Raw genomic sequence first — 25,534 nt, forward strand, 5'->3', positions numbered from 1 at the left:
TGTCAAAACAAGGACATGCTGTTTGGGAGAGGGAGCGCGTATCGATCATCACAGATCAGCGTTTCATAAACTGAATCTCGTCTGATAAACACTCGACTCAGCTGGCGTGGAAAGAGTGTACATACATCCGTCTGGATGCCAAATAATGCGTGCATTAGCTCCTCTGTGACGGAGGAGGAAACAAGCGTGAATTGACAGAAGCCTCAGGTGCAGATGACACAACTGGTTGTTGTCGCACCTAATCCAGATACAGCCTGTAGATAATTGCCGTTTGAGTTGCTATTATTATTAATGTGCTAAAAATGGCTGTGAAATTATCATTTAGAACGGGCCTGTGATCTGAATACACATCGCGCTCGTAGCCGCTCCTCCAAGGCACTCGACTAACTCAATTTATTGTTATTAATGTTAACAAATTGTTGATGGCTGGCAAACACATTAGGCTGGTGGGAAATTACATTTCACCCAGCTGTTCAAATATCAGTTTTTATTTACCAGCCGCATTTTCCAATTAAAACTGCAAAAAATTGATTAGGCTGGTCTAAAATAACCATCCTTTTGATTTCATTAACGGCGCCTACGAAACAAGGAGCCGTTGAGGGATGCGCTCGATGTAAACGAGCCCGATAATAATGCTGCTGCATCGTATGCCACCACGGGCACGAGGGTTTTCCGTCTGTGATAACTGTGCATCTTTACTAATCAATCCCAGAGCAGATAAGCAGGTCCGTTACATCTTCCCTAAGCATTGATTAAACACAGGTATCAGTACAGGAGCAACTAAAACACACTCACCTTGAACAAGATATTTCAGGATAAAGACTAAATAAGAAAAATGATAATAAACATGCAGCACATTTATTATGTTGGTCACATTTTCTTAAGCCTCTTCCCTGGGAATAACACAAACTCCATTCTGCATCTTGTTCCAAACTTATTCCAGTGATTGATGATGTTCGAACCATTAGAAGATTGTACTTACGGTGCATTATACATCACGAGCAGCGTGATGCTGAGATAGGGCGCAGGTTTTGTTCTTTCATACTGTTCCAACCTGCGTGCATTATGCATGAACTAAAAGGGCTGCTCAAATACTGTAAATGTAAACGCAGCGCTTTGATGAGTAGTTTCATAATATTTCTGACTTCTGCTTTAGTCAGCAGAGCGGGGAAAAAAAGCCAAATATTAATGTTCCTATTTGTTTCACATAACCCAACAGTTAATCTATCTTGCGTCCTCGTTCAAATCAGAGCACGGTTTATTAAAAAGTACAAACTTCAGGCTGCAGACGGTAATTTAGCCCAAACACCGGAGCACCTGTCTGAACTTGAGGCCTTCGCCGCACCACTTACGGTTATTACCCTGCAAATGCAATAATGTAAAACAGTGCACGCGGCGTTGCAGTGGCCAAACGGTACATTTTCAATGCAATTACAGAAATATGCAGCGCCAGTCATTCACTTTTCAAATTACAGAACAGAAGCCATTTTTATGTAGAAGGCAATTAGAGGGGGAAAAAGGGGGCAAATGCGGCCGGTGTGGTTATGTTTGGATTAATTTGGATGCATGCATGATTGAAAGATCATTTATAGACGGTTGATTCTGTGCTTGTTAATTAGTTTGATTAATCGCACCAACAATACCAAAATACAAAGCATGAACAATATTCTGCCCTAAAAGACCCACAAGAGCAAGAGATGATCTTTTTGGATGCTCATTATTAGGTCTCTAGTCTCTCTGCATTTGATGATTAACACTGGAGTCTCTTCTATGTTGTTTTAGTTTAGCTTAATGCTACTTTTATCTCTTAAAATGAAATAATTCTAGATGCTACAGCTCTGCAAAACACATGAGACAAGGTCAGCAAGGACAACTTGTATGCAAAATACAAGGCCCTGGTTCATAAGATAATTTCCACAGAGGGGAAATAATGGCTGAAAAGCATAACACACTTTGATTACACTCATATTGCATGCTTTGTGTTTTGATAAGTCTTCCACCGAGCGACTCCGATCCACTGACCTTAACCATGACACACATGAGCGCACAGGGAACTGTGAGCAGCACTATGTTTTCTAAGAACCTGGAAGACCAAAGGGCGCCGTTTCGAATGCCGACGGCACGCAGCACCTCCTTGAGCCGGAGCTCCTTCTCCAGCACCAGGCCTTTGATGGTCATGCACACGGTGTACATGAAGGCCAGCACCAGGAACATGGGGAGGATGCCTCCAATATTCTGGATGAAGCTGGGTGTGGAGGAAAAAGCAATCAGAAATGTCAGGACCGCACAGTGACAAAGGGACTGCAGTGGCCTTTGATATTGGGAAAGCAGGGCAAGACGGGTGCTGGTGAGTTTTTAATCTGCTGCAGACACTCTGTGTGTGTATAGCTATATGTATTTATAGTGGATATACTGCATATGTTGGCTTTGCAGGTACATTTTACATGCATAAGCACTTTCTTACAGTATATAAGTCCTATAAAAGTGGCACATTTTTTGAAATTGTTGATTTATATATATTGTTATTGATAAACAACACTGATGGTTGGTGATTTCTGGAGCTACAACGTTTACTTGAATTAATGAATTGTAAAATTTAAGTACTTTTTCATGTAAAAACGTGAGCATTCAGTAAAGTTTAAAACATCACTTTAAGTTTTATATTTGGATATTAGATATTTAAGAGAAATCAGGATAACTGAAAGTAATTGTAAGTTGCAGTCTTCTTGGTATCCAACAGAAAGAGAATCCTTTTTAACATGAAGCCTGTGTTGGATTTTACTGGTTGGTCTTTACAGTTTCAACTTGTAATTTGTTCTGTTAAAGGGGGGGTATTATACTAATTGCAAGCTTCATATTTCACTCTGTGATACCTGTGGAGAAGCTCAGCATAATTTACAGTTAAAAAAACTCATTGTTCTCACACTGGTGCTCTGTGCAGGCCCTCATACAGCCTCTGCCTGAAACGACTCTGTCAGCTCTGTCCCTTTAAGAAACCCCGCCCCTACGAACCCACTTTCTTCTGATTGGCCAGCTCTCTGAAGCCTCCCAAGGGGCAGAACTCAGTAGCCCTTTTCACATTGCGGTTCCGCCTCAGCGCTGTAACGAAGATCCGCCATCATGTGGCCTTTGCCATTTTACATTGGAACAAGCAGCAGCGGCGTAAGGCCGCCCCAGTGCATGGTTTTACATAGCGTTCCAGCATTGCAGATGCAAAACGGGCGTGAGGTGTAAACAAACAGCGCGTGCTGACGTCTCTGCTGTTTACACAGATGCCGCCTCTGTTACTACTTCCGATGTAGAAGTCTTCACGGATCTACCAGAACCCGAGGACCCGGGACCCGACCTGGGACCCAGACTGGTTTGGGTCCGCATATTACGTGGTCAAACAGGTCCGGGTCGGGACCCGTTCTATAATCCTCGGTTCCGGGTTCTGTTCAACATTATGTGTATACCCGAATGGATCCGGGAAGACCGGGCCGTGATTAGAAAGTGTTCATGATTAAAGTGCTGTGTCCATAGGCGGATCCGGTTTGGTTCCTGGTCGCACAATTACGGGTCTCTTAGGGTTCGGGCATGAAATTTTGGACGCGTTAAGACCTCTACTCTGATGCCAGCTCAGAGGTGGAACAACTCCGCCTCCGTGTGTTTTACATAGAAGACGTAATGTAACAGAGGCGTGATAATCCCACCTTGAACTGGCGGTGTATAAGGGGTGAGTGTTTGAGGCACACCTCCTGGCCTGTGGCCGTGTTACTGACAGCAAGCATTCACAGCAGCCTGCAGACTGAGACTTATTTACTCCAACATAATTTTAGCTACAGATTTGAAACTTCAACCACGTTCAGTAAGGATATCCATTGAGGCATGGAGGCATTTTCGTTTCTACACCAAGCTAACCTTCATCAACTTGGTGCATCAGCTCAATCAAGCCATTTAGTGCTGCACTTCATGCCAGAGATGATGTATGATTTGATGCTGTTACAGCACAATGAGGTGATATTAAACCGGCTTCATAATGCCACCAAAATGCCATGTCAATATCTTCTCCTCCGCCAATAAAACAAAGTGCTTCCTTTGCTTTATTAGACAGTGAAGGAGGGATATCAAATAGATTTTGACAAAGTATAGATTTCACATTTCACTGATGCTTGCATTCCATAAATACTGAGGATATAATGCAAGCAGAGCACAGTCAGGGAGGTATGGACGAGGTGAATACGCAGTAATTGGCAGAATGATGCATTTTAATATAAACAATTGCTCAAAGTGCTGAACATTACTGCAGCACACGTTCATGAATTGTATTTGTCTTATATTCTAATTGAGTTATTTTTAAAGGCCTTATTAAATCCCTGCCATGTGAGAAGAGTTCATGCAAACATCTACTTACTGTAATTGCTAGGTAGCCCTACCTAAGTGCTCTTTCAGGAGGTGATTTCTAGTAAGTTTTCTCTTTTTATTTCTCTCTAAACAGCTAAAAAATGTTCCACCATAACTGTGTTTTTCAATAGCATTTTCTTGCCTTTAAACTCAGCTGGATAATTTGCACCTTGTAAACAAAGAATCAGGCTAAACAGCATTGTTCCAGTGCGCTCATTCCTTGTAAAATACTCTTTCATATAGGCAGTTTTGTCAATAAAACAAGTGATGATTAAAGTATCGAATGGTCTTTCAAACACAACAAAGAGATTAAGTTAGATCCACTGAGACCTTAGAGGAAGTTCGCTGACATATTAGAACTCGAACGAGACGGAGACAGACTCGTTTTCGAGGACACTTCCCCCGCCCTCGGGGGATGGATCCATTTCAAACGAGGCCTTGAAAGCGGCGAGGAAGGATTGGTTGACATGGAGTTTCTAAAAGTTCAGACCCAGAGCAAATAAAACCGAAATCTGTAACAAGATTACATAAATAGAATTCCCTCTTTGAACTTGGCAATCCAAGCTCCAACAGATTGAAATAGATACACTCCTACAAATGAAGCTAGCGCACACATTAGCATCCTTTCTAGGGAGGTAAGCAGCCCTAAGTAGCGAATGCGTCAGGTTGAATACTAATTCTGTTATTATCTGCTGCTGATTCTTCCCTAACGTCTCTGTAACAGCTGACAGCCTGTGTGAGTTAACTCCTTCTGCGACTTCTAGCACTGGAGGGGGAGAGATCAGTCATGCACACCGTGTCTGACACTGACAACCTTGCCACCAGATGCTCGTGAATTATACATTCGCTGATCGATCAAAGGTGCTTAAGTAATAGAACTCCAGGCGGGTCTGTGTAGCGGGGCTCCACTTACATTGGCAGCCTGACCTAAATTTAGGGAAGCTGGAAGACTGATTTCTCAGTAAATCGAGAGATAGTAGAGCACAGCCTCCCATGAGGTTGGCGTACCATGCTGGAAAAAAAAAAATAGCTTCCTGTCTCAGTTTGAGCAAATATGCCATTGAGTTCTTTGGCTGGCTGGAAATGAGCTATTTATTAAAAGGAAAAGACTTTACTGAACGTGGATTATTTCATCGCTGGTACAAATTATTATTTGAGGAAAAATGTGCATGTGGTTATGGCTTTAAGAGTACTTAGGAACCCATGTGTCATATGACTTCTCTTTTATTGTAACAGCAAAATCATAATTATAAAATGAAGGATAATTCAAATTCAAACAGTGGAGCAACGTTAGGAGAGAAAGAGAGAGTTTTAAACTTCATATCTCAACAGTGAATTAAGAAAGAGAAAATGTTTTAAAATCTTTCGACCATTGCTAGAGACGTACCGCTTTTATGAGCCCTTTCTGAACTCTGTGAATATTTGATAATTAAGTAATAACTTAATATTAAGAAATTGAGACATGAAACCCAAAAAGCATCATCACTGATGTCATTTGATTTGCCAGAACAAGCCTATTCAGAAAAACATTTCCATGTTGTTTTTTGACTGTTTTTATAGATGGACGACGAGTCTCCATCTACTCTCACTGTAAGGAAGTGATGCCAAAATAGCCTCTGTGATAGGCGCTGACATCTTACGATGGTGACGTCATTTGGAGCCAGAATCTGCGAAGTAGAGCCACAGCCACTTCCGCTAACCAAAACACACACTGCAGGTTGCCTTATGTAACAGCAGAACAGCTTCTTGTGTTGGTCTGAAGTTAACGTTCACATAAATGGAAACTTCAATGACTGTAGTGATTGTTTTAGTTACATCTCCTCTCTCTGTTCCTCCTCTACTCTGCTAATCCGGAACAGATTGGCTGCAGGAGCTGTATTTGTCAACAGAGCTGTCAATCATCCTTTTTACAGCATCAAATAACTAATTAAAAATAAATCTGTCAGAAAAATGAACACTTGGACATAAATCAGCATGATAAGAACTAACTATAATGACAGAAACCATGTTTGAGAAACATTTATTTTAAAAGACACCTAGCTGTCAGAGCACCGCTGTTTCAACCCTATGCGCATCTAATCGTCGCAGACGAGCCCGCGTCATGCTAGTTTAGCCGCTACAACAACAACTAGCCCGTCACCACGGATTTCATTTCAAGAAATGAAGATACGAACTTAGTAGTGGTTAATAAACTCGCGTTTCCACCGCTCATGCTGTGTTTTACCGTCTGGGGGATGCGCTGTAGTGAAATAAACAAAACACACTCCGGCAGCGGTCTGAGGTGTCGGTTAACCGCTGAACCGCAAGGGGGCATTAGTGTTTCACAGCTGATTCAGCACCGTCACAGCCTGATGACTCACTATACGATTACAGTTTGTTTAAAGTTGGGGTAAAATCCTGTCAGAGATTTGAGGAAATGAGGAATAATTCCCCCCTGATGTTTGTCTCACTTAAGTAGACACAGTTTTTCATATATTTTATAATTGAAAGGAGATTGCAATCACTTCCTGTAATGAAAAAGCATGTTATTTTTGTGGCATCTTTAACTGAGAGGAACGTTTAAAGGCCCTGGTTCTTCTGCATGTTGTCACACACAGAGTGTTATAACTGATGTGATGTTATATCTATTGTTTGTCATTGACAATACATTTACAACTACATGTCCGTGACATTCAATTACCTTGTTTACGGGCACTGCATAAATTAAACTCCTTGTATTTAATACTCTCCAACATATACAGTAAGTGATAGCACAAGATTTATGACATTTTACAAACAATAATTAAATCAAGCTTGAACTAAAATCTCTTCAAAGTGCGACAAATTAATTGCTTTAACTTCACATGCTGTGCTTTGAGGAAGAAGGTCAACAAACCTTTTGTTTGAAGCGAGAAATGTATTTAACTTGGTGGTGATTACATTTGGATGCTTTTAATATAAACATAACTGAAATGTGTTGGGTCGTGTTGCATTTAAATCACAGCGAAAGTTTTTTGGGGTTTTTTTAAGCTGTTTACATTACTTTTAAAATTAAAAGTTGTTTTATATTTGATTGGATGTGACCTAAAAGTCTTCACAACTTTAATCTAGTTTATGATGACATGCTGAAGTTGTCATGTTCACGCTGATTTTGTCAACTTAGGCTTCTACTTTCTGTGATGTCTCGGACATGTGTGTAAGTATTTAAATATATTAATCCAAAGGAGACAATGATTGTGAACAATAAACTGTATTTGCTTGTACGGTATGAATATTGCAGCATCTGCCATTAGGCCTCCTTCTGATGCTACTAAATGCCAGCTCTTGAAAAGCGACACGCAGGGTCAAATGAATGTGCTATATAAACAACACTCTTTAATGCACATCTCTTAATGAGCACTCTGCCTTAACACGAATCAACATATTGATTAGCAGCACACTCAGGCTTTGCATTTTGACCATTTAGCGTGTAAAAAAAATGTATCCAGCTACTAAATTGTTTATTAGAGAATTACATAAATAAATCAGTATGCAGTACATACTGGTTGGTCCCCACAGTCTTGTTCGGTACGTATGGTAAAACAATGTTTGTCAAGCTCCAATTACAGTATATTAGGCTATACTTAAGGTTTTAAGCCTCTGCTACAAAGGGGCCTTTAAATCTTTAACATCTCAGTTTCGTTCTCTTTGGCGCCACCTCTGGTGATAAACGGTAATTGCCGGAGCACACTTCCCAGATATCCAGACATTGTGGCATGTGTGACGTCCACTGTTTGCTCCGGTTGTAACTCTTGATTTTCCTCACTGACGGTCGCTTTCCTTTTTAGACTGTTTGCCTTCATCTGAGCGTCAAATTTGTTTCTTTTTCTTTGGATTTTTGTATCTGTAGTCATCGATTGTTTCTTTGTTTGTTCAGCCATAGTAGATAACTGTTTACTCGCAATGCTTGCAGAGAACGGAAAAGCAGCCGCTTAGCTCCGCCTACCCTCTCTGGCAGACCAACCGCTGCTGGCTGATGGAGAACACGTCACTAACTGGAATACTGCAAATACAAAGGCTTTCATCAGTGGGCCATAGGCTCAATCAACATTGTGTTAGTTCGTTCAGTGATGGATAGACTTAACAGACTTATTTATTCAAATTAACATCTTAGAGATTGTATCCAAAGTGTTGGGATTCACTATAATGTTACAACTAAACATCAACAGCTGATTTTTTCCTGCCAAGAGCATCAGATGTCCTGAATATGCTCGACTATTTCGCCCACTCTCAGTACCAACAGTGCACACATTAGGTTAATTAGCCACTGTAGATGGACAAAAGCATATTTCACTAATGCCCTTTATATGAATAATCCTCTCATCCTTTGCAGGCCGATGTTATGTATCACTGAAAGCAGCCTTAGATCTCACATCAAGCCCGTGTGAATGTGAAAGACCTATTGATGGGGAGCGAGGCCCCCGGATCCAAACAAGAGATGCTCTGATTCAGGAGCGTGCAACGGTGCAGACGCCGCTGATAAAAAGGACCAGTTTATGTGCTATCAGGCGGCGCAAGGGTCAAGCTTTATCCCGCACCGTCATCTCGGACCTGTGCGCAGTGTGAATGCGAAGACAGGGGGAGCTAATGCGGTTTGGTTATCTAAGGTTGGAAATGTCAGCAGGGTCAGCTGTGGTTGAAGGTTTGCTGGTAGTTTATCTGGTGCATTACAGGAGGAGGAAATATGGAGCGTAAAAAGGAGATTATTTCAATAGGTAGTGTTAATTTTAATTGTACATACATGTATCTATTTTATCTCCAAATTACCCAGGTGGAAAGCCTTCTAAAATTGTGAATAGGACATGTGAGAGTTTTAAAAGTTAAGTGTTTTAATGGCATCTTAGAGTCACATTTGCGAAACATGCTCATCTGACTGCACAATGTTCTTCCCTTCCTTTAACACAGGGACGCTCCACAGCTCCAGATAAAACTTATTACCACAGAGGTCCTTCCCCATCAGGCCTCTCTCCATGTTGCAGCACATCTTCCTTTTGTGTGATTTCGCTCTCAATTATTTATGAATGAAATAGCAGTTTTCAAGTGTTAATAATTTATAGAAATGCCCAAATGGCTCGGCAGGCGAAAGAGTAAATGGTGGTGGTGGGGGGAGACGGGACGGTGGATACTGCGGTACTTTATGGCTCCCATTTATCTTCTGTAATTATTAATCCTTTGTTTTAGGATGATGAGACTGAGGCAATGGGGCCAGTGTTGGCAAATAAGCTGAAGCATGACTCGCTAACTTCGGATAATTATCAAAACAATGGGTTATTAATGAGGACGTATGGAAATTGGTGCTTTTAATTTGAAAAGCACTTTCAGAAGAGGTGTGTTGCACATTTGAAAGTGCTGCACATTTGTCGGAAATAAAGGAATCCGGTGCAAGAAATAGCACATACAGTAAGAAAATGCACAAACAGGCATTAGTGGGGATGTCAGTCTTCTTTAGCCTGCAGTATCTCCCTGCTAACATATAGAGCGGATGATTTTATGCTTGAGTTAATTGAAAATGCCAATATTTCTCTCAGATGAATCTCTCCACTGGGCGCACTATTTAGTTCAACATCCCTCCAATTAGTGTTTCTTAAACCATCCTTCTGCCTGGCATGCAAGTGCACCCACATAGGCAGTTAAAGCAAATACGAAATGTGCATCTTAAACCTGGCTTAATACAGCAGCTACAAAATAAAGTGCAGAGCAGTGAAGCTGCATTTAATCTTGAAGCCACGGTGTGCATATAAAATAGAAGAGAGAAAACAAGCACTTCATAAAGAAGCAAACAGATGATGAATTCATAACTAATTTCTTGTCTCCAAGTCAAATATATCGCAATAATTTAAACCGCTTCAATATGAAGTCATGCTTCTTGTTTCAGCCTCTTTAAATGTGTTGATCCAAACACCATCTGAACGCTGCCTTACTGTAAATTCAGCGCCACCCAAAGCACATAATATTTTAAAATTAGATCCTTAATCTCTGGAACTGTGTTTTCCCACGGGGTGTGAATATTCTGCATTTACTGGCAGGGGTGTATTGTGTTGTTGGACTTAAATCTCCCTGGTAATTATCTCGTCTCTTGATGGCATCACTGGGCTTTTCCTTTATTAATGGAGATCATAATGTTGCGTGGAGGGGAGTAATTTCCCAGGCTCTGAGGAAATCTTGGATGTGGAAGATTAAGAGTGATACGGCATCGTTTCTGTCCCTTGGTGAATGATCCTACATGATGGAAGCCGGCGTTATCGGGGGGATGCATACACAACGCACATGGAGTCCTGATGTCAATCTTTGCACGTGATAGAGCTAAATGAGACGCAGGTTTTGGCATGCTCACTATGTTGAGAATAAAATGCACTGGAAATACAAGGAAGTAAGGGACCCTTGGTGGTTGCTTAAATAATTCAGCGTTCATCAACTATTCAGGAATTTCCTGTGGTTTCACTAGAATCGATAGTTTTTGCCCACTCTCTCCCTCTTGTCGTCTTCATTTACTTGTTTTCTTTCCCTGACCCTGGATGCATGGTTAAATTTATCGCTAAGTATGTTATATGTTTATTTCTGGCTTGAACCGAGACATCATTAGAGGAGTTCCCTGTCTTAGTCCCTTCATCTGTGATCTGAAGACACATCAGAAGCAACATGGATATCAAAGTTAAACAAATAGTGGGAGCATATTGAAGTTTCCACAGGGAGATACAGTGAGTCTAAGTGACTGATACGACCATAACTTAACTGTTTGGCGTCTGTAAGTTGCAGCTCCCCTGAGTGAGCACACTTTTATTGCTGTTATACCTCGTTTCTCTTCCTCTAATCACAAGGCTGACGGATAAAAGCATTCGTACTCACCCGTCATCCACGTAGCAGGGATATGGCATTTGCTGGGCAAAAACACCGAGGGGTTGGGTCTTGGATGTCTGCGCTCGTATAATGCCGTGGTCCATCATATCCTGCAGGTAGGAGAAGCCTCCCCATATATAGCGCAGGTCGTTAAAGGAGTTGTCTCGGGCCCCAGGAGACCAAGACCTTATTAAAAGCAGACACACCATGATCTGTCTTTGCAAAGGGCAAGTAAACTATAACTAGAATGGTCAAAATAACTGTCACAGTATCACGACTGTTTTAGCGGTCGTATTTTTCGACAGTAAACTTTAAAAGACAGAAGAAGATCAAATCTTTAGGCAAACACAGAGAGCAATAAAACTCAGCATTCGCTTCCTCTTTGGGTTTAAAGGAATGCTCTGACATTTTGGAAAATACACACATCAGCTCTTTTGTTAAAAGTTAGAAGTGAAGATTGATACCATCCTCATGTCATGCATTAAATATTGAACTAAAGCTAGCAGGTGATTAGCTTTGCTTAGCATGAAAACTAGAAACTGGAAGCAGGGTGGAAAAGCTAGTAGCCTTTAAACTACAGCACAGAGACAGTTAGCATAACTTAGCATAACATCTGGTAGCAGTGGGAAAGAGCTAGCCTAGCTGTGTCAAAAGTTAAAAAAAAATGCCTACCAACACCTTAAAGGCACACACATTATAATTTTTTTTCTTGTTTATTTGTTTAAGAAGATTTACATTTGGTCAGCGACGGGAAAGCTGTTTTTTTACTTTTTCAGTCTTGCTAAGATGCTAAGCTAACCATCCTCTCTAGCCTCATATTTAGCATCCAGATATGAGTGTGGCACCAACTTCTTATCTAACTTTTGGCAAGAAAGCAAATTATCAGGTTTTTCTCATTGTTTAAGTATTCCTTTAAAATATTTCATGACTAAAATCAGTAAATGTAAAAAAGACAGGAGACTTAACTGTGTCACTTACCCCTCATTCAATTTGGTGGTTTGCTCTACCTCATCGATGTCCATGCGGATTTTGTATTTGACGTAAGGAGGGGGTTGGCTGGATTTAGGTTGGAGGTTTTCAAATACAATACCAGCCCAGAATGTATCATTATCCAGATGCTCCAGTGCTTTGGTCACCAGATGGGTTTCATTGGGGGACGCCTCGAACTTATTCAGGTCTAAACACTGGAAACAAATACAGAGAATCAGAAAAATATACATTTAGTTCACTATAATCTTTTGAATTTAAAAACCGTGCAGACATGGATTCACTGGCAGAATAGATGGATACTTAGCGAAAAGTATCACACAGCTATCAACTAAACCACGAACAAAGTAGTTACAAATTATCTGGAGCTGCCAGAGGGTGGGGAAAAGTTTTGGGCTTCAGACGAGCAAATGAGCTACATTCTCGCTAGCACTCCCTGTTCTGTAGCTTTGTCCCCCCCTGTTTCATGAGACGGTAATGAGCTAGCCATCCTGGGAGGCAGTCACACCTGACAGCTGTCCACACATCTCAGTGCCGCCATAGTTTTCTCATTTCTCCCCCAGGATTGTCTCGTCTGTATTCTATATCGAGGCATGGTGGGAAACAAAATATCACAGCGAACGCATTGGTTCAGTACAGTGAGGATATGACAGCAGGGGAATGGGAACGTGGACCGAAAGTTTGGACAAGTGCTGAGTGAAATATATGAGAGAAAATGGTTCTTCTAGGAGCTACATGCTAACTGTGTTAACCTGTGTTTTGATATACAAGTATGTAACTAAATAAATCACAGTCTCCTGCATTTACAAATGGCCTTCAGGGCCTTCCATGTATTTTATCTTTCAGATTTCAGCACTATTTTCCCCCACTATTCAGCCTGACCAAGCTTTGGAGGGTATAGGAAACTTTGTAATACTAATAATGTGAGTTTGTTTTTTGGTCCACATTGCCGGCAGCAAAGGCTAAGCTGTTTGATATCAACAATCTGACTTCAGCTCTGGACGGAGAAACTGGCCCGACTGATAACATGCCAATCCCATTCTGGCCTAATTCAGAGAAACATCCAGGGCATTACTTTGAGTTGTTCTGGTTATGTTAGCATCATGCTTGTACAGAGAGGGTGTGGATGCTGCGGATGAGTAGCGAAGGGACTGTATTTATATAGCTGCTTTTACACTATGTCACACTGATCCATTCACACACTGATGGCAAAGGCCTAAGCGCCAATCTCCATTCAGATCTATGCCCATTCATACCTGATGATTTGCCACCAGGAGCAATTTGGGGATCAGTGTCGTGCCACTTCGGGACACTTTGACATGTGACTGCAGCAGTCAGGGATCGAACCCCCAACCTTCCATAATGGCCAGTTATGCAGTTTACATAATTATAATTGTTCTTATTTATGACTTATAAATTAGTTACAGAATCTTATCAAATTGTGGACAGTTTTCAGATGAAGCAAGGCAGCAACAATTTGTTCCTCCTATTTTAGTCTGAGCTATTAAAGGGACGCGGTCTGATTCTTCAGTGTTCGTGCTGATGGTGGCACCATGGTGAGAAGCCATGCCAATTATGAAATGACTATTGGCCATAGATCTCGAGCTATTTGTTTGCTCACACAGTTTATAATTTGTGGGATACAAATAAGTGATTTTGTTCGCATCATAATGAAGGAGTTTATTTCTTCTAAGTGCTGTATCTGTATCTGTAGCGTAAACACATGTTGTGTTGTTTTTTCTCCACTGTTAAATCAGTTTGTTTTAAAGAAGGATTGTGCTCGGTTAGACGCCATGAAGAGGGTGCATGCAAAACCAGTAACCAAAAAGTAATTATAGAAGGCTATTCATCAGGAGGATAAGATGCCTGCTTTTAAGATTAGCTGTGAAAAAGCAAAATGTTCATTTTCTTTCCAGTAAAACAGATTATGTAGAGCATCATGGTGGGCCTAAATTGCTTTATTATTTAGCGTTATTTCCCTGCTTGCATTTTTGGTTCATGGTGAAAGCATATACTCGTCAGCGCCAGACTGACAGAGGCTCCCTATTCCCCTACAGATGTTCACAACCATATAGAAGGACACCATCACAAAGGTTGTCTATAACTGTCCTTTTACCTGGTATCCATTCTGAGCATCGCAATTTCCATTAGGGCTGAAAATAGATTGCATTATGTTGGAATTTCATCGGCCGTGTATGGCCAACCCCAAGGGCCCAACCTGCCATCTTACCTGTCTGTGGATTGATAGTATATGTGTGGATATATATACGCTGCATGTGTGTGTGTGTGTGCGTGGCAGGGGCTGTGGGTGGGCTTTGTACATGTGTTTGATCACACAACACACAGAACGAAGGGTTTTGCTGCAAACTGTGCCACAGATCAATATATCAATGTCAACTGTGTGCGTGTTCCTGCTTAGACACACCACACCGTTTGATGCCTGCACGGATTCGCTATCGTCAAGCCTGTTACAATGTTTTTCTATGATTATCACGGAAGCAGCGTCGGGACAGATCTCCCCGTGTGTTTGACAGTTCCCTAAGTAAAGGCTATTAAACATTAATGAACAAAAGAGCAAAGCTGTTTCTCGCTTGTTCTCCGGAAAAAGATAAAAGCTGATAAAGTGAGCAAGATAAAAAAAAAAACTACATGTCGTGTAGAAAAGTCTTGATTTTTGGTTTAAACAGCAGCAGAGCACAGATGCGGCAACAAAAGAGCTGAGAAACAAAAAGCAACGTGTTTAACATGGATACATTGTGTCTTCGATACAAAGCACCGTGCTTACATGCTGTAGCACCCCTGTTGTTCTGCAGGAGCTGTGTCACAGTTACGAACAGAAAGATAAAGGAGGAAATTAGAGAGCAGCAATTATATCGGAGATACAGAACCTTTGCTAGAATACTTTCTTAAAGGGCCAGTTCACTGATTTTAAACCTCAGTCCTGTCATGCTATAACAGGGAGCTAATGTCATTGTGGTATCTGTGCCTTTGGAGGACGCTATCTGCTTCTCCAATGGGCTCTGGAAAACCTCCACCAGACTACGTAAAACGTGTCATCTGGCGGATGCCAGGGAGCTTGCTAAACTACACTTCCTCAATCTAGGACGCCCGCCTCCGATGTCATGTCTCGTTCAAAATCGTCAGGTCTGAAATGTAGACTGCAGACCTGAAGATTTTTCAATGATCCACCGGTATATTCTCGGCGTATTTCAGATTCTGTGCCGCTCTCAGCCATGGCCTGCGTGGTCAATATCCTTGACTGGATAACAGTAGTATGTCACTCCAGCGTCTCTCGCCGGGCTGTTCCTTTCAGAGGGAACGGCGCAATGCACGCTGGGTGTTGTAGGAATGTTGGGCGAAACCACGAGCTGTTTGTACAACTTTCTCCACAGCTATGGCGCCATTTTCAAATATTATTGCTTCTATCAATTAAAGAGACAAATGTGGAACGATGTTCCAGCGCTGCTCGAACAGAGACGGGCGGAATTTGTAGCTGAGATGACGAGTAGTCGCAGAAGTTACCGACGGAGCATAGTATCATGCCGGAAAGGGGGCGGAGATTAGCGTGTCGACACAGGTTTTGTGTTCCCAAAAAAAAGCCGGGTGTTTTTTGACCAGTGGGAAAGCAGCTTGTTTTAGCAAATACATTAATTGTTTACGTATCTTAATGGACTGATGCTGTAAAAAAGATTGTAATATATATATGTTAATTATATGTCAGTTACCAAACTTGTCTTGAACAGAAACACAGTTTCCTTTGAGCACTTTAAAGGTCACACAGCTCTTGTTTTAACATCAACTCCAACCAAAGGAACCAGATGGGTAAAATCAGGTGAATCAGATAAATAACACAGAAGGGAGAGGCTAAGAGAGAACACAGGCAGGAGCGCAGAGAAAATATGTATTACCAATTTCCTCACCAGAGAGAGTTTTGTTTTAAAAAGTCTTAAATGTCAAAGAACAGCCTGTTTTTCTTTTTTGTTTTTTTTTAAATCCAATCTCTCACTTTACCGAGGAGGTCACAGAACCCTCCGGTGCATGAGTGGGCAGGAAGCCAGGTTTGTGAGGTGCGGCGCATTTAATAAAAGCAGAGACAAAAGAGTTACATACACTGAGGAAGTTGGAGAGGAGCTTCATGATTTGGGTGGTGGTGTTGTAGACGTCTCGCCAGTCGCGGGAAGGCATGCCGGGAGGACGGTCCTCGGGAGGCCCGTTGTACAGGAAGTTGGCCAGCTGCTCGGGCGTCCATGCGGGGCCGTCGAGACGCTGGTCAAGGGCGGCAGCAAACAGTGGATTCCCCAGCAAAGCCTGAATGCAATGGAAAGTGAAGTAGTGTTATTTTATAGAAGCATGGGAGGTCAGTTTGTTCTTCTGTGGAAGAAAGATTCATTTTTCAGCATAAGTAATCAGGAAGGATTGGTATAGAGGAGAGGAAAGGTTGTGATGGGTGGTTACATTTGTTTTACTTGCTATTGACACGAACATGTACAGTTTGCTTTGTGTTGTATTATGCCGTTAAAATTGTTGTATAGGTTTACCCTTTTATGTTTATAGTGTTTTTCTTGTTTCACTATGAGTCTACTTTAATGTTTTCAACATGTAAGATATAAAGATTAGGGCTGCATGATATTAGAAGAAAGTGACATCTGCAATATTGATGAACCAGATGAATGTAGTGTGTTTATATGTACATATACAATTAAGGATCATACATTATTTGGGACTGTTGTGTTTTATTTTCTTCTAACAAAACTAAACTCCCATCCTACTTTTATCACTCTTGGTTCAGCGAGTCCCACATGAAAAAGTAGAGCGTTCAGGTGGAGCGACACGTTTCTTTATAGAGAAAATACAAACTGACTTGTGAGCTGCAGTTGTCTTACTTATACAGTAGGTCATGTACCAAACTAAGAGTGTTCAAACATATGTTTTATCAGCGTGATTAGCTCGCGACGGAAGCTTTATTAAAAGGAAGCTCGCCGTCTCTGACTTCCTTCGACACAACCTCACACCATGTGTGCGCTGCAGGTGTAGATTCTAAGAGTAAACACTCTGCGACACGCTGCATACATGTAGCCACAGTGTTAACGAGCACCGGGACGAGGTGCTGCTGATAATACAAACACTGGAAAACCGCCTTGCATAACTAACAAGATCTGTGACGGCAGCAGCGTCGCGTTCATGTTTACAGTTTACAGGCAGGTGACTCAATACACAATATATCGCGCGGCCCTAATAAAGATCAATCAATCAATCAATAGATGGAAGTGTTGAACTTAAGCATTCACTGTTTTTATAGCAAGGCGATGCTCAAACACAGCACACACAAATCCACAGCGTACACACACATACACAGCATATGCACAGGCATACATTTGGGAGCAGAGTGTGTAAATGAATGCAAATTAAAACCCTGCTGACACACACACACACACATATATATAGAAACACACACGAGAAACAGAAGAGCACACTACAGAAAAACAAGCAAATGCTAATTTCCCTCCTTTCAGTCTTTTCACTGACGGGACGTGAAAGCCTCCGTCGGTCACCTCGGGTCATGAATCAAACGGCGATAGCTCTCATCATGCACCGACTTAATAAAAGTGATGTGGGAGCAAACGTAGCACTGCGACTGCACTAAGGCCCCACAGTTCATACAGTATATACAATACATGAATATGTAAATGTTATTGTTAAGTGGAATAAATGGTTTAAAGCTGCTAAAACAATAGCTCTTGCATAATAAGGTAATTTTACTCCCACCTGTTAGTTTAAATGTGTTGCCCTCTATTTAACCGTTCCCCTCACTCCCACCCAGTATTTACAGCCTTTTAAGCTGCTGTGGAATTAACGCCCCATTATTAATACAACACTGACTGTTCCTGTAATGACAGTGTAACTACATAAACTAACATTAATCTGAGCAGTGATTACATACCTGTCGAGTACACAGAGATACACTGAAAAGGAAATTTAAACGACTAGAATAAGTGAATTAAAACATGTACCTAAACAATTAGTACACACATATTAGTGGGCGTTACATCAAGTTCAGGTCTTTTATAGTGTGTTAGTCATGTTATAATAGTAATGGTAGAGTACTGTCTAGTTGAATCTAACTGTTAACCTGCTCAGTATGTGAATTCTTCATCAGGCTATGACTACATGTGGCAGCATTTTTGGTGGCATTTGGTCCACAGACTTTTTTAGAGACGTTTTTAAATCATGTGTCAAATAAAGTTGTTTGACATGAGAGAATCTTTCGAGGAGGAAGTGAAATGTATATTTTTTCTCTATAAATACAAAACAATCTACTATGTTTTAAATTAACATCAGCGAAAAGCATCGCACAAGTCCAGACATTTAATCAACTTGGAACTGTGGATTTTAATGATTGAATATTCAGGACATAAAAGTTGTTTCCCGCAAACAATATGGGCCTTGTTTATGCTGCAGATTATACTGAAAGTATTGAGTGAAAGCAACAATAATAAAGACATTAGCGAGGCTAATTTAGATTTCTTTTTTTGACCTCGTTAACGGTCATTAACCATTTACTGATAAGAATTAAAGATAACTTTTAGAAAGAACAGCCGGAGGCCGATGACAAGCGCTCCATCATTCTGATGGGTGCTCTCTCTTCAATATTTGCAGACAGACACACGCTCGCTCTTGGGCTATCAACAAATATTGTAAATTGAAATGTATAACCAAGTTGTAATAAAAACGGATATTAAAATTAATATGCGATGTGAAAAAAATCAGCACTGTCTCACAAGCTCTCACGCATTTCTCGTATGTCTTCGCGGACTCTCTTGGTTAAGGAGCGTCTTTTAATGCATCAAAACATCACTTTATTAAGTTATGATACACTAATTTCTTCGTATTCATATATCAAAATCCGATCATTTTTTCTTCCTGTAAAACAAAATTAAAGCTAAGAAACAACCATTTTCAACCAATCAATCTGCAACATTTAGCCGCAGAGCACCAAGAACGCTAGCTAGCTACTGCGCTGTGGAGAACGTCTGTCTATGCCCACTTCTCAACGATCAAATCAAATCCCTCTAATGATATGTCCCGCCTGCACGTCATGTTTCACATGGAAATATGTCACGATACGGAAGCTAGATACTCTCGAAATGCCGTTTCAGCTCGACTTACCGGGCCTACACCAGTCCTTATCATGTAGGAGACAGTTTGTCGACTGGTTTTGATGAAGAAAGAGCATCATGTGGACATGCTGTGTGGTTAGTCTGGTGTACAGTCTGGTGATTGTGATTGCTGCGGAGAATACCCACTCAGACATTTTTATATATTTTTTTTTTAACTGTTTAACCTATAGTATTAATCGGTCAACATTCTTATTGTCGGTTAATTATTAACATCCCTTAAAGAAATCAAGAATTTTTCTGCAACAGTGATTTCATGTCTTTATATTCAGTCATTATCACTCTGTATAGTTGTTCTTACAGTATGTGGGAGAGTCTGCCATCTCTGAACTGAATTCCAGCTGCCACAAACACGGATACAATTACACTAACGCTAACTGTTTGTTTGCTCTTTTCACTTTGTGTCAGACAAGTATTTAATTACAGCTAATGCTGCTACTTCACATTAAAAGCCTTTAACTGGCCGCAAACATGATCATCAAACATAACAGGAATGCAGAAAGAGAGATCTGCCATAGTGAGCTTATACATCTCTCAGAAAGGTAGCACAATTAACTGACACCTGAAAAACTACTTGGACATGTTCAGCATGAAATCAGACTGTAGAAGTCTTTTTGGCATGCACTTTAAAACCAACAGTTGCTCCTCTCGAAGAAGCTGCTTCCAGACTTCTGGGGCATGTAGTATTAAACCGCCTTACTGTTACCACGGCAACCAGGGCTGTCGCAGCATCAACCAGGACTGAAATATTAAGGATTTACATATTTAATGTGTATTTTTTAAGACATTTCTTTACAGTACGCACTCCTGCTCAGCTCCACATCCTTAAACGCTGCCTCTCAACATGTAGTCGTGGCGGTGATGGTAATTGGTCCATAAGCGTAAAATGTGTCTGCGACCTTGAAGGACCTCTGAAGATGACAAACCTCCGAGAGCCACCGGGCTTCCTAGCGAGGGGTTGGGGAGAGAAAGCGGCGGGGCTGGGAGAAAATGAAGACAAAGGAGGATTGCCGGCCCATTTGTGTAAAGGTTAGGGCTAGGGTAATGAATACCCTGGCTATATGGAGCGCCCGATGTCTGCTTCCCTCCAGCTGCCTATAAGCTCATTTGGAGTGACACTGGAGTAATGTCAGTGTCAAGGAAATGCGGCGCGAGGCAAAGGGAGAGGGGAAGGAGAGAGGGAGGGAAGTGGTGGCGAAGAGTCTATGTCCTCTACCTTCTATGGATAATCCTTTCTGCCAGGATGAAAATTATCCTGCACTTATCCATAATTACTTTCCTCCCTCCGTTTCCATATCTAACAGACGGTGCAACAAATTGATATCCACGTAACGTATATTCTTACTTGCAGTTTGCATAAGCCTCATCATTCTCGTTTTTCACTTCAAAACAGACGGATTCTGTCTCCACAAGTTGGAGAGTCTTACCCGCATTGCGTTGACTTGAGGGCTACTTTCAAGGAAGTCCCAAACACGTGGCCCCAGCTCTTCCCACGAATCAGCCAGCTCTTTCAGCATAGCCAAGGCGTTGAATGTGCTATTTGCCTGAAACAAAAAAACAATTTCTTAAACATTTATTTCAACTTCCCCCGACTGTAATAATATCCACGGAGCTGCTTCTGTTCGCTCTGAGCCAATCCAGACATGAAAGTGGTTCACATCTGCACATTTCAGCTAATCCCTGGAGGAAGTCATCACATTGCCAACACTGCCACCCCCCGTGGTGACTAATGTAAATGGGGTTATTTACCCCTGAACACTGACTTGTAAACAATCCGACTACGTCTGGTATGAAACGGAGGCCTCCTCCGCTCGCACCGGGCCGCTCGCTGTGAACTCATTATGTATTCTCATGGCAGAAACCTCACCGCCTGCCTGTTGTTTGCTTTGCTTATGCAGTTATCAAAATGATGCTAATATCTTGGAGAAATGTCTTGTCATGAAAATACATCACATTCGCCGCAGCCTCCTGACTAACGATTGTGTTATTTTTATTTCCTTCCCCAGGTGGTAACTTAGTGTGACATCCGTTGTTTTTCATCCTCCCACATGAGGCGTCTTCACATTTCATACACTTGCTGATTAAATTACCGTTATAGGCCTGATCGTGCGCAAACAGGATATTAAATCGTCCACAAACAAGACAGCGTTTTAGCTGTCACTAAACTGAACTACTTTTAAAGTGTGTGTGCATCTAAATATGCTAGATTTTCACTATTAGACTAACCTCCTTCACGATGAGGCGAGCAGCAGGTGTATCAGGTGCGTAGAGGACTTTCCCTTGCAGTAACGGCTTGAAGGTGCTCCAAATGTAGCGCAGGCCAGGTGTGCCCTCCAGGGTGTCGACAAGAGTCTGACAAAAACCATCTATAGAAGAGAAGAAGAGAGGGGAGAAGACAGGGAAAGTCAATGCGAGGCCGGGAAAGTGGCTCTAAATCTCCGAACCCTGTGTGTGTGTACCGTACGTACGCTCCTTCGTGGGAGGAGAGAGGAGAAAGAAGTTGTGAGAAATCATTGAACTTGCAGAAGCCAAGAAGCAAACATGATAAATATTGCACATGAGCTTGAAATGTGTATGTAGCTATCGAAGTAACCTCCAACCAGAGTGAGCAGATATGAACACAGTTTGATGAAAGCATACATCTTGACCTTTTACTTTCATACTCCTCACTAAAGCAGACATATCCTCTAAAGAAATGAAGAGACATCGGCCTGATATGACACGTTAAACTACATTTGAATACTTTGAACAGTGAGTTGAGAAAATCACATTGAGAGAAGTCAAAATGTGACAAATGTCAGAGACCTTTCTCCAGAGTTGGTCTCAGCTTGGTTACAAACAAACTCTGAACTGTCTTTATATTCCTCTTTGGCGTCTCCAGTGCATCATCGTATTGATTGACAACTAAGGGTTAGCTACAGCGCTGTGAAACATTCCAACAGGTTGCTGTAGTGGTGGAAATCTAATGTCACGAAGCAATGATTTTTTACTGACTGCTGCTGGCAAACTGGAAAAACAAATTAGCGGATATCTTCAACAAATATACTATAATCCATACAACTACTAAAGGCAGAATCGAATATAAAATGTAATGACAGCGTCAAATACGATTAAAAACGTATAATTACCTGCTTACACTCTGACGTCTACGGCAGACCAGTCTTTCTCCCATAGCAGACAGCTGGGCTACAACGACAGGAAGTGCGCCATAGCATCCCTATTGTCCAAACCTAATTTTCTAACTGTGTTGTTTTCCTGAAGTGATAACTGTAATTACGCTATAATTGATGACTGGAGCCAAGATGAAACCACATAGTCGGCCCTCTATTGTGAAAGTGGTGCAATAAGCTTTTAAAACTTTGGGTTTTCTAAAAAGTAATTTTAAAAAAATTAGAGAGCAGTTCCTTGCGACTCAAATAAATTGATGTGCTTGTTAATGCTGAACACAAACCAAACACAACACAACCACCATTGTGAAATCTTTGAGACAACATGACATGAACATACTAGCAACTCGAGGTGCAGTTGAGGGGGGCTGCACAATCCCATTCAGAAAATCTTTTCCTTCAGAGCATCACATCAATGGAATTCGGTCCCACAGTAAGAGAGTCCCCGTCACATCATTCTTTTAAGTGTAATGTCGAGAAACGGCTTGTTGACAACCAAAATTGTCAACACTGACTGCTTGAACTGTCTGCTGTCTTCTGTCCACTCATGTTATTTAACGCTGTCTGTATTATGTGTTTTTATCTCAAATTAGTATATTTGTAAGTAACGTGCTTATTGAATTGTTTTTTTGTGTTAGGATCATCTGGCAAAAGGGGCTACGGAAGAAAATGAGCCTTTTGCATAACTCGGGTATATTTACATTTTGTTTGAATGTTGATTAATGTACATTGTCCCTTATTTTTCAAATAAACTATTAATAATAATAGTTTACTGCAGCATATTGTTGGGAGTGGCATGCACTTGTTTATGAGTCGCGCTAGAGGAATGACAAACTAAACAGGGCAAGTTAAGACACAACAACTTAAGTATAAAAACCCACATTACTCATTAAAAGCCTTTGTGAATGTTTTCTGCTTGTTGCGACTAATTTTACATTCTTTCACTTTTGTAGGTCATTTTTGTCCTCTGGGTAATCTGTGTTTTTATTTGTATATGTCTCTGCATTTGTGTTATTATTCACTTTAAGGTACTTTGACAATGGTTAAAACAAGAACTGTAGAAATCAGGCTTTGTATTACTCATTGTTTAAGTGGGACGCCCTTCTTATGGAGCAATGGACACTTTTGGAAACACTGGGGATCTAATGAGTGGGAAAGTTTTGAAAGACTTTCCCGATAGCCAATTACTACATACCAAAACTATGGAAGACCCTTTTCACCAACATCTCAGTATTTTGAAATACTGAACTCTACGACTTTGTATATGTACACAAAAGGCCTATATCTCTCAAATATGGTTCACCAATTTGTCTAAATCTGTGTTAGTGAGCACTTCTCCTTTGCCGAGATAATCCATCCACCTCACAGGTGTGGCATATCAAGATGCTGATTAGACAGCATGATTATTGCACAGGTGTGCCTCAGGCTGGCCACAATAAAAGGCCACTCTAAAATGTGCAGTTTTACCATTTGCCACCATTTGCCTCACGCAGTGTAACACATCTCCTTCGCATAGAGTTGATCAGGTTGTTGATTGCGGCCTGTGGAATGTTGGTCCGCCCCTCTTCAATGGCTGTGCCAAGCTGCTGGCAGGAACCGGAACACGCTGTCGTATACGCCGATCCAGAGCATCCCAAACATGCTCAATGGGTGGCCTTTTATTGTGGCCAGCCTAAGGCACATCTGTGCAATAATCATGCTGTCTAATCAGCATCTTGTTATGCCACACACAAAAATGGGAGCAAAAACAAAAGTGTTGCGTTTATATTTTGGTTCAGTGTAACTTGAAATCTTGAGAGAAGTCATTATTTTGAGAGTAATGTTGAGAGTAAGTTTCTCAATATAATGACTTGTCACCTCAGTGGAAATACTATTTGTTTCTCAGTGCTATGTCTTTCAGGTAAGTTCTTTTTCAGGCTTCCAAACAAAACCATCAACATCAACAAGGGGAAAATGTTAATGTTAGCTGTGTAATTTTGTAATAGCTCTTAGATTACATCCTCATCCTTTAATAAGTATACTACTGTAACCCGATTACAAGGTGAGCTCACCTTTATTCAAAAGCTGTCTTGCCATCAGTATTTAATCAATTAGTTTGAAATTTAAAACAATTAAAAAGCCTAACATTACATCTTTGCTAAGTATTTTTTCTTATACTTTGTTGTCGACAAAGCTTACCATCTAACTGTATCTGTTGGAAAACACCAATGCATGTTCTCCCTTAAGTAAGCAAGATTTTCCTGAGTGTCCTACATGACTTTCTGAAATAAAAAACTCTCCTGAAGAGGATATTGGGGTCAGTTACTGTTACTCCATCACGCATGAGCGACCAGAGGTTTGCAAAGTGGATGTATTTATAAAAAGTTATTAAAAGTAAAACACACAAGCAGAAGAAACACAACCTTAGTTCAGTCCTGAGTACATAAGGACAAGCTTGTGTGGAGCAGAGGATGAAAGCCAATATGCTCAGCAGCGGTACGATCATTATTAATTTAACTGATCTGCCAACGTGGATATTGCCAGGTTGGGAGAGCGATGAATAGGTTAGATGAGGACCTGCGCTGCGTGCAACCTTATGCTCGGATTGTGTCTGCTTTGTTATGACATAAATATGTGATTCATGCTGTGTGTCAGTTAATCGGACAATTGATCAATCCGCTGCGTCGCCTGCACGTCAATATGACCGTCTGCCTTTTTGATTTGTCGCTAACTGTCCCTTTGTTCGACACATGTCATTACATTAGCGCTATTATCCGTCCCTTTTTTCCTGTCTCCTCTGTCAGGACAGCAAGAAAACCTCCCCTCTCCCTCTCGTCTCACCAGGGCAGCCATTCCCCCATCAGGGAGATTTTAGCGGCCATTTCCAGTGCAATTAAATGTTAGCCTTTCTGCCTGCTGGCCTTCTTTCCCAGGTGCTCCTGGGAGGCCTGTGTGCGGGCAGCTAATGGCTACCCCTTAGTCTGAGTC

At 41.3% G+C, this 25,534-nt stretch overlaps 1 protein-coding gene across 1 annotated transcript in view; it reads right to left on the bottom strand.

Moving 5' to 3' along the window:
* LOC138600967 (phospholipid-transporting ATPase ABCA1) overlaps positions 1 to 25,534 on the bottom strand; it is a 173,481-nt gene that overhangs the window by 127,293 nt on the left and 20,654 nt on the right. The window contains exons 9-14 of the mRNA XM_069672533.1: positions 21,627 to 21,766; positions 20,828 to 20,944; positions 16,336 to 16,533; positions 12,217 to 12,422; positions 11,248 to 11,424; positions 2,023 to 2,245 (exon numbers count right to left, since the gene is read on the bottom strand). Coding sequence (XP_069528634.1) covers positions 2,023 to 2,245; positions 11,248 to 11,424; positions 12,217 to 12,422; positions 16,336 to 16,533; positions 20,828 to 20,944; positions 21,627 to 21,766 — 1,061 coding nt within the window. The remainder of the gene's footprint in view (positions 1 to 2,022; positions 2,246 to 11,247; positions 11,425 to 12,216; positions 12,423 to 16,335; positions 16,534 to 20,827; positions 20,945 to 21,626; positions 21,767 to 25,534) is intronic.

The sequence above is a fragment of the Semicossyphus pulcher genome, unplaced genomic scaffold (assembly GCF_022749685.1).
Source record: "Semicossyphus pulcher isolate SPU_LCO1_2020_fin unplaced genomic scaffold, fSemPul1.0.p SCAF_21, whole genome shotgun sequence".
NCBI classification, from domain to species: Eukaryota; Metazoa; Chordata; class Actinopteri; order Labriformes; family Labridae; genus Semicossyphus; species Semicossyphus pulcher.